A 15,360-nucleotide genomic window follows, 5' to 3' on the forward strand; every position below is an offset into this window, starting at 1 on the left:
TAAATTCATTTATGTTAACAAGGTGATGAAAGGCGTGCAAGGCAAAGCAAATCTGGAAACTAGTAGAGTTTATACAGTGTCGTAAGGTGCCATTACACTGACTATCACAGTGTTTTTGTTACTGAACAGTTCATCATATCAATAACTCAGAAAAAAAAACCCTCAGTTTGATATGTATTGCTTTTTAAAGTACTGTATTTCCCTGCTCATTTCAAGGACCAACAAAACAGCACATAGTTACTGCCAGAGTAAGGTGCGGTCTGCTAGACTGAAGCCAGAAACTACAGAGTGTTGCTGTTACAGTGCCTGTAATCACCTTTCCATCTAAACAGACGGAAATGAAAACATCATTAGTGCAGACTTCCCATTTTTGTGTCGCTCTACAAATCATTCAAGGGTGTTGTTCAGTCGAAAACTGAATGAGGAAATGCCCTGTTTCTTCCTTGTCCTCGCCTTTTGTGGAAGGCACGTATGCGTAAATACGCGTCTCTGTGGTGGTGTGGTGGGGCTCACAATACTTCTATAAGATAATAACGTAAATAACTATTAATTGTTGAACCCCAGTTATTGAATTGGAGTTTGGCTAAAAGTGGTTAAGCCATCCAATAACACAAACGCACACATACACACAGCCTGCTGCATGTGTGAAGGCCAGCGGGAGGAACCTCACGTGTTGCCGCTCACCGCTCTCGTAGCTCACCCCTACTGACTCCACACATAAACTGTAGCACACCGGAGCAGGAAGACAGGTGGTGCTGTGAGTGCGTATGTGTTCCAGGCAGTCAGTAGCCGAGCGCATGTGTGTGTGTGTGTGTGGGGGGGGGGGGGGTCTGAATAGTATCGGGGCCACGTGCCGGTGATGACGGACTCTGTGCACTTGGCAGGGACGACAGGAAGAGGTAAGATCCAGTTATACAAGGCTTGCATCAACTGGACGTGGTCTGACAGCTGTGCTAAACACGGGAACACACTGTGTCGATTAGACTCAGTTTACATCTGAATAAAAATGGTAGATTAGGACAGATGACTCATTGCTTTGAGGGCATCGTGATACCGAACTCTCTTTCTTCTACTACACTTACAATTCCTTCAGTGTTATTTTGGATCCATTATCCCAACGTTCATGAGGCAAGATAGGCCCTGCAAAGGTTACCAGTCAACAGGAATAGCACATAAATTCATTCACAGCGATCACAACCTATTTTAGATCTCTTTCTTCCTATGTCTTCCGCAAAATGAGATCTTTCATTAAGCTCATTCCGCTTTCAATCTTCGGTGAATTAGAGTTGTGATCTTATATAAAATCACCCTATATGAATTAATAAAGCTGCCACTCTCTCCTGTCACGTTTGCTCAAGTGTTGCTTCTCTCTGTCTGTCCCCTGCCTGTGTTGTGTGTCACTGAGAGCAACACACGGGACAAAGAAGGGATACTGTACCACTGAGCATGGAGACTGACTGCAGGCCATCTGACCAGCCGCCAGGACAGCAGAGCAAGCTGTCACATGTTGCTGCCTCGATAATCCAACTGCTTCATCCCTCCGTCTCCTTTTCACTACAAACCTACCGACATAATCAATGAAGCAGCAGTTTATACAAACCGCATGTTTCTTTCGTGTCCTGCAGCTAATGTCCTGAACAGAGAAAGCGACACTTACCACTTGATTCTTAGAAGACGTTCCTATCTTGTTTCATATTATTAACGCTAATTTAAGACTTCCTCATTCCCGAAAACGTGACAGTGAACCGTGGGTTCATTTTTGTATTTAACAGGCAAAATATGTAGCTGGAACCCTAGAAGAAGAGAATTCATGCAGATAATATCTCAATATGCTTATCTGGTGACATCAATTTGAACCTTTTTGACATTATTTTTAATCTGTTTATATTTAAAGTGTTACTATGGTGTAAGTGTGAGGAACTGAAAACAGCTCGAAGGTTCTTCGTACTGTGTGCTTCTGACATGAGGTGTACCTGACAAGGCGGGGACTGGCTTGAAATTATATTCTGGCTCGTTGAGTCACTGACTGACTGTTTAGGAATCTCACAGATTATGCCTCAGGTGAGCTCTGGGATTACCGAAGGGTTTAGGACACAAGGTGTTGGCCATACTGTAGGGCCTAGGCTTTCACCAATCGATGGACCGCAGTCTGGATCCCGGCTTAGATCCTTGTTTTCTCTTTACCGACCCAGATTTATTACTAGGTTTTGGCGTACAGTTTCTATTTTACTGTGCGCGACGTTTTCTGTATTTACGGTAAGGTCATTTTAACCTGCGCAGCCTTTTCCTTTGTCTTTACGGTAGTCGACGTACGTGCACAGAAAAAGCAAGCCAATTACTTGTATTGTTATCCCACGTGATACTTCTCAGCCAATCATATCATTTTTGTCAGAGCGCGTGGGGAAAACAAACCTCCGCAAGGAGAAGACACGAAAAACCTCGCAGAAGGAAAACTAAGAGAAAAGCAGGGTTAAAGGTTTACAAGTGAAATGTAGTTAAGGAGAAGAAAACTAAAGCCTGTCATTATTATTTTAATTAAATATTTTTATTTGAATTCAACTTTTTCCAAAACGCTAATTTTTATACAAATCTTGCTTCACTTGAAACGAAATAAGACCATTTATTAATAGAATATCTTCCCGGTCAGTGTGAAAATCAATATTAAACATCGTTGAAATATTTTTGGATTGTACTTTCTGTTATTTGATTGTATACAGGCACTGAAACTGATTACATTTTGTAACACTACACTGCAAACCCGAAGAAGTTAGCAGAATTCAAAAAATTTAAGGCAACCGATTGCCTTAAATTTTTAAGTTGAAGAACTTAAAGCTGAAGCATATCAGAACTCCAATATTTCGACTGCATTGACATGTACATTTTGACTAAAATAAAAGTAAAATGTTTCAAAATTATATATAAAAAAATATTCCGTAAATACTACTTACAAGTAGTAAGTCGTACTTACAAGTTTTAATCTGTATATCCTGTGGGAATAAGTTGACATAACATAACAGGAATTAGTATAACAGAGTCACTTTTTCAGTTTAGCAATGCTCAGTGTTTGCTGTTCACTTTTGTATTAAACAAATGTCAAGCATCAACTTTGAAAACTGAAAAATGTCACACAAAACGTAAAAATACAAAAAAGGCCACACTGGTTTACACTAGCTGTGACCCAGAGGATTCTGCAAATCATCATAATATCTTTAGTGTCACCCAGTGTGTAGGAGTTACGTTTAAAAGCTATGTATTATTTTAGTCACAGTGCTGTATTTCTGTAGCTGTTTTGAGAATAAACAACATGTGGATAGATTTTTTTAAGTCCCTGGTTGAATGAGTTGGCTGTAAATTTTGTTGTAGAACGTGTTGAGCATGCTCTGTTTAAACCCCTTGAAGATTGGAACTGTGAGTACACCTCCACCGCTTAGTTCAAAATTAATAGACCTACAATGAAGTGATAGTTATGGCTCTTCTCATTACAGTGATATTTGCTCCTCCGTGCAAGCCTGCTAGCATCTTTGCTGTGGTGAGGACAAGAACCTATGTTGCTCATCTTCAATTCCTCCCGCTCACATTTCAAATCAAACACAACTGCAGACAAGTGGGCAGACCCCCAAATTTAACAGGAAATGACCACACTAGGGTCTTTATTTACCAAGTCTTTAACAGAATAAAATAAAATGTAAAAAAAAAACTAAAATAAAAAGGCCAGCTGACTGCTTTTAAAGCTTGCAGTTGATGCTGAACTTTTTTAAATACCCCAATAAATTAATTGCAGTACATTTTTAAGTCACAATTTGCTTTTTGAATGTTTAAAATGTTTAGTTCTTTTTGAAACATTACATTAAAAAAACTAATATATTCTGTTTGGGGTCAAACTGACCCCAGAAATCAAAACCTTCCAAACTGCCTAATAACTAATTTAAATAAATAAGTTAAATTAAATTAGATATTTAAAGTAACAGGTGCAAAACAGTTAAAGTTGATCAAAAATAATAAGTTGAAGAAAATTTTTGATTAGCTTAAGCCATTTCAGTTAGTAGGACTGTTGTTGTTGTTTTTTGGGGGGGTTTCAAAATGAGTTTACATTATTTAATGTATTTAATTTCTTTACAGTTTACAGTTTAAAATAGGTTGTGTTAAATAATGTAAGCAGCCTATTCTTCATGAAGCAGGGGGTGAGATGGCTGCACTGTGTTTCTAAGTTTATCTCATCAAAATAAATCAGTATAAATGATCATATATGCTTGTGATTGTTTTGGATTTTTGAAAAATATTTGATTAAGATCATCAACAGCTGATGATAGTTTTCAAAACTAACTCTGAAGGATACTGTGGCTCATTCATATTTGCTCCCTTATGCCACCCTTAACCTCAATTACAAAATCATTCATAAGTGTCTTTTTTTTTTTTTTTTCCTTTTTGATTTGGGCCCAAAACATTCATGACACAGCACAGACTTACATAGAAATACTTTTAGGATTTTTGTGATATAAGGTGGATAAGTGTAACTGCTGTGAGATCATCATTTTTGATATGCAGAAGTTTTCTAAAGCCTAAACATTTAAATCATATCTTCTGCTCACCACCCAAAATCTCCACTGCTCAGCCAGTGCCACCATAAGACTATAACTTTGCTTGTCATCATTAATTTCCCTTTTTGACAAAAGCATCTGCATGTATTTAAAGTGAAGTCTGAAAACCCGATTTAACAAAAATTAACTGAGATGAACTAAGGAGCTTGGAAAGAAAAGCGTCTGGACTTAAGTTGCTTGAAGACGTTTCACCTCTCATCCGAGAAGACGCTTTTCTTTCCAAGCTCCTTAGACAACGATGACCAGGATGACTGAGAACTGACACAGACAAAAAAGATGATCCTATATTTGAGATGTCCCTTCATATTTTCAGTTTACAGTACTGAATCCATGTTGGGCTAATGTGGTCAAAGACAAGGATTATAAATCGTACGGTTGGTTACAGATCAGGAAACTGTGATCTGGAAAGACACACGTGCAGATATGTGTCTTTTAAGTAAAGATTTAAGTGAATGTGGTAAGTGTTTACATTTGGTGTTTGGTGGGAGTCTTTGGTTTCAGAATGGACCTCTATTATGGGTCACTAGCACCTGAGCACAACCTGTCTTCATACCATAAAGGTCATTTTAGATGGTGTCTCCTGGTTTACAGAAAGCTGTGCATTTTCCTGTGATATCTGCCTATATCACAAACAAATACCTATTGTCCTTGCGTAAATGCAAAACTGATTAACAGAACTGCAAAAGGGCACAAAAAGAAAAGACAATTCTGAAGGTTTTATTAACATGAGATTGACCCTGTATATTTCACTTTGAGTTATTATACTGGATGCTGGGAGCTGGCTGCTTCCCTTTCCTCTGTTCTAGGTAGTACAGAGGTGTTAAGTTTGAATGTACACTGAGAAAACATCCGCCGCCACTTCCTCCTAGATTCAGGGCTCCAAAGACCAGCAGCAGCTCCTGATAAAATTTCAAGCGTGAAGAGGAACGAGGACACTCGTGCATGATCATACTATGATATTTGGGGCACAAAGGGAGCTTTTGTATTCAGTTTAAACTCTTCTTGTCTGTTTTAACCACCCAAGCAGACCAAACTTCTCTAATATTGACAGACATAGCTGTTGTCTTTCTGCTGGTTAGAAAACTGTAAACAAGTACTGAGTGTGTCTGATGTGTGATTTTGAACTTTGATAGCCCCTGCGCTAGATAATTACTGAAAAACACACTCGTTATTAAACCAAAAATGTGGAGGCGTGTAATTTTACCCTAATCTTGGCTGCACAATAAAAAGCAAATATTTCATAGCTGACATCTTATAGGCTGACATGTTTTTAAAACAGGTTTTGGCATGAAGCTTTTCTGCTTTTTCTTTTTTTTTAAATAAAGGACAAGAGTGGTGTAAGGCTAGAGTGTCATAAAGACATTTGTTTTCTTAAAAAGTCTCCTTTGTTTTACAATACCCCATCAGACACGTGCAATCACAGGAAGTTGCACTGAGCATATAGAACTGCTTCGTGTTGCTTCAGGGGGTTGAGTCACAGAGGCCTACACAATCCCTATACAACTTTAAACTTAGAAAATCCTCAAGAGGCAATTCTTTCTTCGGGTTTGCTATAAACCGACAACATTTTTTGCTGCGTGGTTCTTTTCTGCACAGTGCTGACTGTGTCATCACTTCGTTTTTTTCTGGTAAATGTGTAGAAGGAAACATGATCAACAATTTAGCCAGTTATGGTAAAAGCTCTTTGGGAAATGTTTCAGTGTCAGTGTTATCATTAGGGTTATCTGATCAGCAAGGTGATGCGGATCTTTGACGCAACGATGGAAAAGTGATATCAGGATAGACATGCAAACTGATTTTTATGTAAAGCATTAGTATGATTTTACTGCATAATGATTTATTACAAAGCACGGGTTTTCATTTAAAGGTTCATAACAGTTCAGGAACTGTGGATGTGGTAAGTTATGAGAATATTTATGAACCTGACTTAGGTCAACATGTGTTGTTTTTAAACCACGCACCCTGGCTGCGAGACAATTCAACTTTTGCACAATCATTGTATGTGACCCTGACCGCGATGACTGCAATAAACCAGCCTGTGATGGCAATGTGACTCACACTGCTGCTGTCAAACAACAACTTAGACAGTTGTTACACATGTGACATTTACAGCTTTAAGTTTGTTTCACTAAAATCCCAACAGCGAATGTTTTCTTGTGTATTTCTACTGATGTTTAGTCCATGCGTTTATTTCAAAGGGTGGACTATTGTGATCAATTATGATCAGGTTATCTTAAAAACTCCCAGAAAAGCCTTCAGTTGATCCAAGAACAAAAAAAATCCTTATCATCACATATAAGATCTTGAATATCTTTAAGATAAGCCCCATCTTATCTTAAAAACCACATAGTACCCTATCACTCCATTAGAGCTCTTTGCTCTCAGACTGTGGGCTTACTTGTGGTTCCCAGAGTATTTAAAAGTAGAATGGGAGGCAGAGCCCTCAGCTTTCAGGGCCCTGGGCTAGATCAGGTGACCCTGAACCCTACCTTAGTTATGCTGCAACCAGCCTAGGCTATTGGGTCCTTTCCCATGATGGACTGACTGAGTATTTCTTCTACACTCCCTTCTTTTGACTCTCTGTGTTTATACACCGCTCTGCATTTAAGCATTAGTTATTATTCATCTCTGGATCTCTTCCACAGTGTGTCTTTTAACCCAATCCCCCTTCCCTCTACCCGAACCAGTTGTTGAAGATGGCTGCCCCTCCCTGAGCCTGGTTCTGCCGGAGGTTTCTTCCTGTTAAAAGGGAGTTTTTACTTCCCACAGTTGCCAAGTACTTGCTCATAGGAGGTCATCTGATTTTTGGGGTTTGGGGAACATACAGCATATTTCCAGCAATAGTCTGGGTTTCTCTGGATAATGCACAGACATTAATAGTAATCATTAGAAATACATCTTATATCATCTTCTCTTTTCTCTTTCCAGCGTCTCGTTTTCTGGAAGAAAATGACACCAATATTTTAAGTAGATGTTTTTAGTATTTTGAGCTGAACATTTCATTTTATTAGATAGAAGCGGAAAACTCACTGTCTACATAACATAAGACGCTGAGGACAAATAAAGGAGCTGAAACTCTTGAATCTCGTATGTTTAGCCAGTTAATATGATGTTTTCCCCAAACTGAAAATCAGCAGTATCATACAAGCTGTACTCATTCTATGCTGACGTAGAACTTGTTCCAAATATTTCCATCTGTGTCCATCTTTTTAAAGAGTATATAACTTGTCCCCTTTCACCTGTTTCACTTTGCATGTTATTTGTGACACATTTTCCTATCTAACTCTAGAAAGTAAATAGACAATAATATGGGCAGAGTTCTGGTGGTTAGTGTACACATGTTGAATACAGCTGATTTAGCACTAAATAACTTACAAATTGTACATTTTTTTGGTGTTAGTTTTAATCATTGTTCCTGTATCTCAGTCCTGTCCATCAACAACACACCAAAAACCAAATAAATGTTGACATGCTACATTTGGTATACAGGAGGTAACTGGGGCACACGTTTTTCAACTAGGTCGTTTAATTTTGGTAGGTGGAGCAGACAGGGTGGATTTGTGTTTGGAATGCAAACCAAGCTACCTCATTTTTTGTATATGTCTCATCCACTGATAATCGTTTACCTCGTTTCTCCCTGTGTGTATGAGGAAGGTAAAAACAAAACAAAACAAGGTTACAAATTAAGTTTGCTTATCTTTATATATTTGATATATTACATAAACCCAATGCACCTAGAGCTGTTGGGGACCCTCTTGGCCGTGTCCTTGTGCATACTTAGCAGCAGGGTCTGTACAACCTTTCTTTCGTTTAAAAGAATTCGCCCTTGTGTGGATTCCCATTACCTAAATTGGGTCACAGCTTTATGGAGTATTTAACAGTACAACAAAAGCTTTACTTGATCCAAAAGATAAGGTCGTACACCAGACTTTTTCCCCCTTTGGCTTAAGCAATAGCTCTTAACTATAACATGTCGTCCGCATTTTAAATCCAAAACCAGAGTTGACACACTGCTTATATAAAGCATTACATAAAACAATGAATCAACTCCCACAGATGAAACTATAAGGGAATAAAGTAACTCAACCAGAACCGAAAGCGGCGTTCTCTTGTTTTACTCGAGGCTATTTTTGTAATATCATGTGTGAGACCTCGTTTAAATTTAAAAAACGTGAAGTGTCTTTTTGGTAAAGCACACAGACACTCATTCAGCGTTGTCTGCAAAGGTTATACAATATCATTGAGTTATATAAGTGAGCCACATAAAGGGCCAATAGGAGCTTGTCTTGTGTGTCACGTGTCGCCTTGCGTCTGCTTCGGCGAATTGTATGCGAAATCTCAAAGCAGAACCTTTAGCAGCTCAAAGCTAGCTGGCTAACAACCAAGATGGATTCCTTCGGTGAGAGCTTTGTTTTTGTTTGGGTTTCCTCGCCGTAAAAGACGAAGAAATGACTTTCGAGTTCGTGTAAACGCACATTTTTTGGGGATATCGGTTCGGAAAGAGTTCCGGAGTTTAACAAACTGCGAAGTGGCAGTATATGTTGGCCAGTTAACCAGTAGTAACGTTAGCTGGCTCCCCGGACTTAACTGCTCCCGGGCTCTCTTATATAAACGCGGCCGATCAGCTGTGACTTCTTGGAGAAATGATGAGCTTGTGGGTCTGTGGCTAGCATTTATCCACTCTATATGGGACTTCTGTGGCTCGAAACTTCACCTTTATTGCGGATATTTACCATCGTAACTACGAGTTAGCACGATCCATGGAAATTAAGCTGCTTATTTACTAAGCTCTTTGGATTTTACGCACCGGTTCGTACCTAAACATGCCGTAGATTCTTTGTGTGTGTTTTTTTCTTCTTCTAAAGAAGTTTCTGTCTTTAGACGGGACATAAATAAAACTACCTCCGCGATGTAAAGGGAGCGATGACGTCCTCGATACGCTGAAAGTTTGTGTAATAAATAACGCCGACCTTCAACCTCCAGGTGTTTGCAGTGAATCTACATCAGATACTGGGACTTATCGGGGACCAACCATGCTACACAGGCGCCCTGTTTTATCTGGGTTGAGGTCTTATGTATCGGACTCATGGCCATCACTGAGAGTTGGACACAACTGGAAGTCTGGGTTGACATTTAAAAACGCTAAAGATAGTGTGCAATAACTGGGGGAAATGATTTCTTATGGTGGGGAGTTTGTGTGCTTGTGCCATGTTCTCAGTGACTCTTATAGTCTTCTAAGCGTCTGATTTTCCCGTCGGGAGAAGATGGAGACCGGACTAAGGTCTCACCAGGGCGAAGCGTTCGTCCACCCGCTGTCCAATCCCGGAGCTGCGGGGATCTGCCCTGAAATGTTGGAGGTAGCAGAAGAGGCCAGCCGGGCCGGGGACTTCAACTTGGCCGTAGAGATCTATAGCTCCCAACTCGCAGATCTCCAGCAGCCTGACAGGGGCTTGTGTTTGAGGAAGGCCGACTCGCTATCCCGTGCCGGGCGGATATCTGAAGCGTTGGACTCGTACTGTACAGCGGCCAGCCTTGGCAAGCTGCGCCCGGAGGAGCTTCAACTCCTGGTGGAAACCATCGCTCGAACTCTGCGTGAGAAAGAGCTGGGCATCCACGCCACGGTAAACGGGAGCAATAAAAGCAGCAGCGGGGAAGACGGGTTTCAAAATAGTGGGGAGTGTGAGGATGATGAAGCCCTGGACTTGTTTTCCTGTCGTCTCTGCAAGTGTTTGCTCCACGAGCCTACAACCGTGGAGTGTGGACACACTTTCTGCAAACGCTGCATAGATGACGACTCTGTCACAAACTGTGTACACTGCAAACAAAATCTGAGCAGGAAAGAAGGACTGCCGAACGGCCGGAGAATAAACGTTGTACTCAGTGGCCTCTTGGACAAACTGTTTGCCACTGAGAGTAAAGCTAGGAAATTATGGATCGAAGGAGAGGATTCGTGGAAAAAGCAGAATCTTTCAGAGGCTCTGGAGAAGTACAACGGAGCAGTGGATCTAGGTAAGACTGCACACAGCCACTACATGCGCACCGAGAGATAACCCTGTGCTAATTCCAGTGTTTAACTTGACAGATTGCAATTAAAAGTGTAATTTTTTGTGCAGATGACCTACTTTTTAAGTCTTAACTTCTCAGTGTCACCGATGAGGGGCGCCACCCCCTCCTATCTGGATTGTACCGAGGTGTGGCGTTACGTGACGCGCCGTCCCTCTTTACCAAAGCAGTACACAGCCTACCCGTGCACACAAAGAAACAGCAAAGCGGTTGTTTTAATGCTGCTTTTCTCTTTATACTTGGCAGGGCTGTGCTGTTTTCACAGAGCTGCAGAGGGGACGTCTGCATGTAGTTCTCTGGACTTGATGCCTCACTTAGTTTTTCCACTGTTATGTGATCTCCGTTATGTAAACCGAAAATTTTATTTGCTCAGCCGCTACTGTATGAATACATTCATCAGATTTGTCTGGCCGGGTTGGGCCAGTGTCCTTCTAGAAGAAGGCCATCGTATTGTCTCTGGTTTGACATAACCCTTAACTCCTCCCCTTATGTATGGTGTTGGATAAGCAGTGTTGGGTAACGTTTGGGTGAACGGTAGTTGGTCATTAATTGTACTTAAACAGAAAAACAACAGCTTATTTTAACACCCTCATTTGCTTCATGTTTATTTATTCATTTATTTATTTATTCATTTTGGTAACTTTAAGGACAGGTTGTCCTAAACATTATAAAACGGAGTGTTCTGTTATGTTGGCACATTACATAAAGGCAGCCAGTGTGTTTCATTAATCATGGGCCATGGCAAGATCATGTTGCACAGTTTGAATCCTCAGAAAGTTAAAACTGACTCCTCCTTCCCCTCCCACATCTGGCCTACTTATTAAAGCAGCTTTTAACTGTAATTCTTTTTTCAGGCTCCTCTTTGGTTTTCTCTGCTGTTCTCGCTTTAATGTCATTTTATAAAACTGATCAGCCTGATTTAGCTGAAAATTCCGAAATCACAGTTCAGATAAAAGGACTATGCACCATCCCTGTGGCATCCTTTCAGGCATTTCTCTCCCCAGATCAATACTGATTCATGCCTTCTGTCTTGTGAATGACTCTGGGTGATGGGAGGACAGAGTGCTTTCACAGTTTTGTCACTGCCAGCCAGTGTTTTCCCAACAAAGACAGCAGGAGGCCGTCTGGTATCTGTCATTTGGATTGCATGTAATTGAATTATAAATTTAGCAGATAATATGTCCTGATATGTGTGGTGTGCAAGGGTATGGCATGTAAAGCATAGTCTTACATTTTTGCAAATGGTCTCCATCTGTGTAAAGAAATGGAGAAAATGTCAGATAAATGATGAGAAGTCTCAAAAAATGTTATTAGTTGCGTTTTTTATGGTAACGGAGCCATGTAGTTCTTTCTATACTATACTTTCCCCCAACTATTATGTCCCACACATTGATGATAGGCTGGTCCTCTTGTTTGTTTACTGTCATACTTTGGTTGATTGTCCTGATCCTATGGGCAAAGTTTGCCCAAGAGGTTCAGACACCAGATTTCTGAACCCCTTATTAAGCTGCACGGATATTGTAGACACTGCGTTGCTTTTTCTGCACTGAAACATTGGCTCTGTTGTGTACACATACACACACTTAGTAATGAAACTAACACTAGAAGACGGTGGCAACTGAGCATCTAAACTTCTGCAAACTTTTCTTCCTGTTTCTTTACAACCATGTGCCATTTTTAGCTGTTCCACAAATGTCTTTGTTTCGTTATGAATACCTGTTCAACTTGTATATTATGTTATGAACTAACTATCAGGTCGCTTTGAAATCTAAGATGACAGCAAGTGTTATTTTGCTTATTGAACAACTAAAAGCAATGCAGACAAAGTGGGTTAAATATACTTTAGGCTGGAACTTTTTCATCCTTCTCAAAGAAACCAGTGATGACAGTTTGGTTAAGTAACGCATGACAAGTCCAACTTGGGTACAGTGTGTACTTTATCTGATCATTAGTAAAGTGCATAATTTGCGTACGTGATGCATGAAGCAGTGTGTTTATGTAGGCATGCATTCCAAGCAGATGAGACTAAATGTTAATGTCCGCTGGTGTGGCTGATGTCAGTTATTAGAGTTGCTACATAAGTTACATGGTGTTCTAACACGTGTAACTGGTCTCATGCCACATGTTACATTATTGCCCTACTTCTGCTAGACCTAGAAAAACCAGTCTATTGCCTGGAGACCTATCCAATGAACTGATGTCTGTTCATCCCTGTGTATACAGTGCCCTCTTCAGGCAGACTGTTGCATCAGCGGGCTGAGTTGCACCTGGAGATGCAGAATTTCAGCCAGGCAGTGCAGGATGCCAGCAGTCTCTGCAGGCTAAAAACCCTGTGGACAGAGGTAAGATGAAAAATTTGAACTGGGGAAAAGTTTGAAGTGATTTATAGGACAAAATTAAATGTACCTGAGTGAGAATAAAGACCAAGACAAAAGATAATGGTCACATTTCATATTAAGTGCTGCAGCATTCAGTAGTTGTCACTGAGAGTCCAGCAGCTCAAATGTGACCAAAGTTGCAAAAGCAAACTTGCATATATTTGCTATTTCATGCTGTCAATCCCTTTTTATACATTCTCATTGTTGTTAGTTATTGTGTAACCTTTTGGTCACAAGCATCACTCCGAACAGTCAGGCCTCTTATGATGAAATACAAATGGGCAAATTCTGGATAAGAAGCCAGCAAGATTGCAGTATTTCAATGTTTGTTGCAATTTGCTAATCTACAATTATTATACAAATGCTCACATATTCAGCTGTGACTTTGTGGTTCCTGTTCGAGGTTTAACTTCAGTAACGTGCTGCACATGTGTTAGTAACGGCAGGGCACAGAAATCATTTTGGAAAATGGCATTTTTCTATTTGTCTTATTAACATGTGGAACTACCAGCTTACAGAACTCAAACTAGAGCCTGATTGAGATCATTATAAACTTAAACTAAAACAGTTTTTAAAGATGAATTGGACATGCAGTCATGCTTCTTTTATTTTACCTTACTTTATTATACTGCAGTCTCTGCCCTGTGCTGTTGGTGTCTATAATTTGTTGTTTAAGTTTTGTTTTGTGTAGTTATTTTATTGATGTATGGGGTTTTTGTGTTTGTTTTAAAAGCCCATCTAGGAACAGGTAATGCAAACTAGCTTAGGTTATAAATGCTGTGGTGTGTGGCACGGTTTGCTTAACCTACTTCTCTGTATAAAAATAAACCATGAATAAATATTCTGCTTCCTGTATTACCAGTCATTATTTCTGGCAATATAAAGATGCTGAAACTAATAATGGTACAATGATGTTCTTGACCTTCTGTGACATGCAGGTTCTCTGCCATAGTCAGATAGCCTGGACCAGTGTCTATCCAGTCAACACACATTATCGTGTGGTCACATTTTTAGAATTTGCGTGTCACGAGGAGGGAAAAAATGTTCCTATTTATTACTTTATTCAATGGGTCAGTGCGTGTACCAGTAATAGTTGTGTATCTGGGTAACAAGTTCTCTAAACTGTAAATTTCAAAACGTCATAAAGGAGGGACATTTGATTTAATCTTGTTATTAATAGAAATGTCATTATCACAGCCCATGCCTCAAAAATCAAACAAGTTTTCTGTCATTTTTAGGCTCACTATCTGAAAGCTACAGCACTGAGTAAAGCAGGCCGGAACGATGAAGCCTTACAAGAGTATTTCCTGTGTGTGGCACTAAAGCCCGACTGGCCCAAAGTGAAACTGGAAGCTCAGAAGGTAAGACAGAACCATTTGTTGGTGTGAAATATGTAATTTGATACAGACTAAAACATGTCATAATTCTCAGAACCTCTTAACAAACTACAGTCGGGTAAGCTTTTAAACAAACTTGCATGTCTTGGGAGCGTGTGAGGAAACTGGGGATCTTGGAGAAAACTGGCACAGGGAGATCATGCTGTGAGACAACGGCGCTAACCATGTGCTGCCCACATAACTACATGATAGAATAATTAGTTTAGCTGATTCTCAATTTTGCAGCTGAAAGAAGGTTTCTCATTTGTAAATTCTGCTATTGCCAGTGTCATTACAAAGCCTCTCTGTATATGGCTCTACCCTTTAAAGGAAATGGGAATAATATAGATTTTGTTCAAAATATGATTTAAGAAAGTGTAAGTGCTTTAAGTTAAAGCCTTCTGCTTTCTTCAGTTTTCCTGAGAGTGATATAAATGGGGAGTGCAAATGAGTATACAGCTGTCTTTGATCCTGTTTTTGGCGTCTTTCTTGTGGTAAATTTTCCTGTGCTTGCTTCTTTGCGATTGTTAATTAGCCACCTGTTTTGTTTCACCTTGAAGGTCCTGGGCGAGCTGTTCTCCTCTGTATTTGAGAACGAGGATCTTCCAACGCCGCTGCACCCTCTGCAAGGAGGCCTGGCTACGCGTGTCATCAAACCTCCTGCCTTGCTCAGTTCCCTGAGGCCACTTCCACAGAAACCAGGCTCATCCTCCTCACAGGTAACTGTATATGTATAAGAATCTGCCAAATCAAAGTACTCGCTGCGGTTGGCGCTTGTGAATAAGGAAGAAGGAAAAAAAGTAGCTATTTATAAGGTGTTTGACTGTATCTTGATACATGGATATACAAGTGGTCTTAACAAAACATCTGTTGCAACCAACCCCAAAACTACTCGAGTGAGAGTTGTTGTAGTAGCATCTAATACTGTCTATAATTCTGAATATG

At 40.1% G+C, this 15,360-nt stretch overlaps 1 protein-coding gene across 1 annotated transcript in view; it reads left to right on the plus strand.

Moving 5' to 3' along the window:
• Nucleotides 1–8,941: 8,941 nt before the first annotated feature.
• lonrf2 (LON peptidase N-terminal domain and ring finger 2) overlaps nucleotides 8,942–15,360 on the plus strand; it is a 15,343-nt gene continuing 8,924 nt past the window's right edge. Inside the window, exons 1-4 of the mRNA XM_063497029.1 lie at nucleotides 8,942–10,607; nucleotides 12,885–13,003; nucleotides 14,278–14,400; nucleotides 14,976–15,134. Of these exons, the coding sequence (XP_063353099.1) occupies nucleotides 9,863–10,607; nucleotides 12,885–13,003; nucleotides 14,278–14,400; nucleotides 14,976–15,134 (1,146 nt within the window). The 5' untranslated portion in view covers nucleotides 8,942–9,862. The remainder of the gene's footprint in view (nucleotides 10,608–12,884; nucleotides 13,004–14,277; nucleotides 14,401–14,975; nucleotides 15,135–15,360) is intronic.

The sequence above is a fragment of the Pelmatolapia mariae genome, linkage group LG16_19 (genome assembly GCF_036321145.2).
Source record: "Pelmatolapia mariae isolate MD_Pm_ZW linkage group LG16_19, Pm_UMD_F_2, whole genome shotgun sequence".
NCBI classification, from domain to species: domain Eukaryota; kingdom Metazoa; phylum Chordata; class Actinopteri; order Cichliformes; family Cichlidae; genus Pelmatolapia; species Pelmatolapia mariae.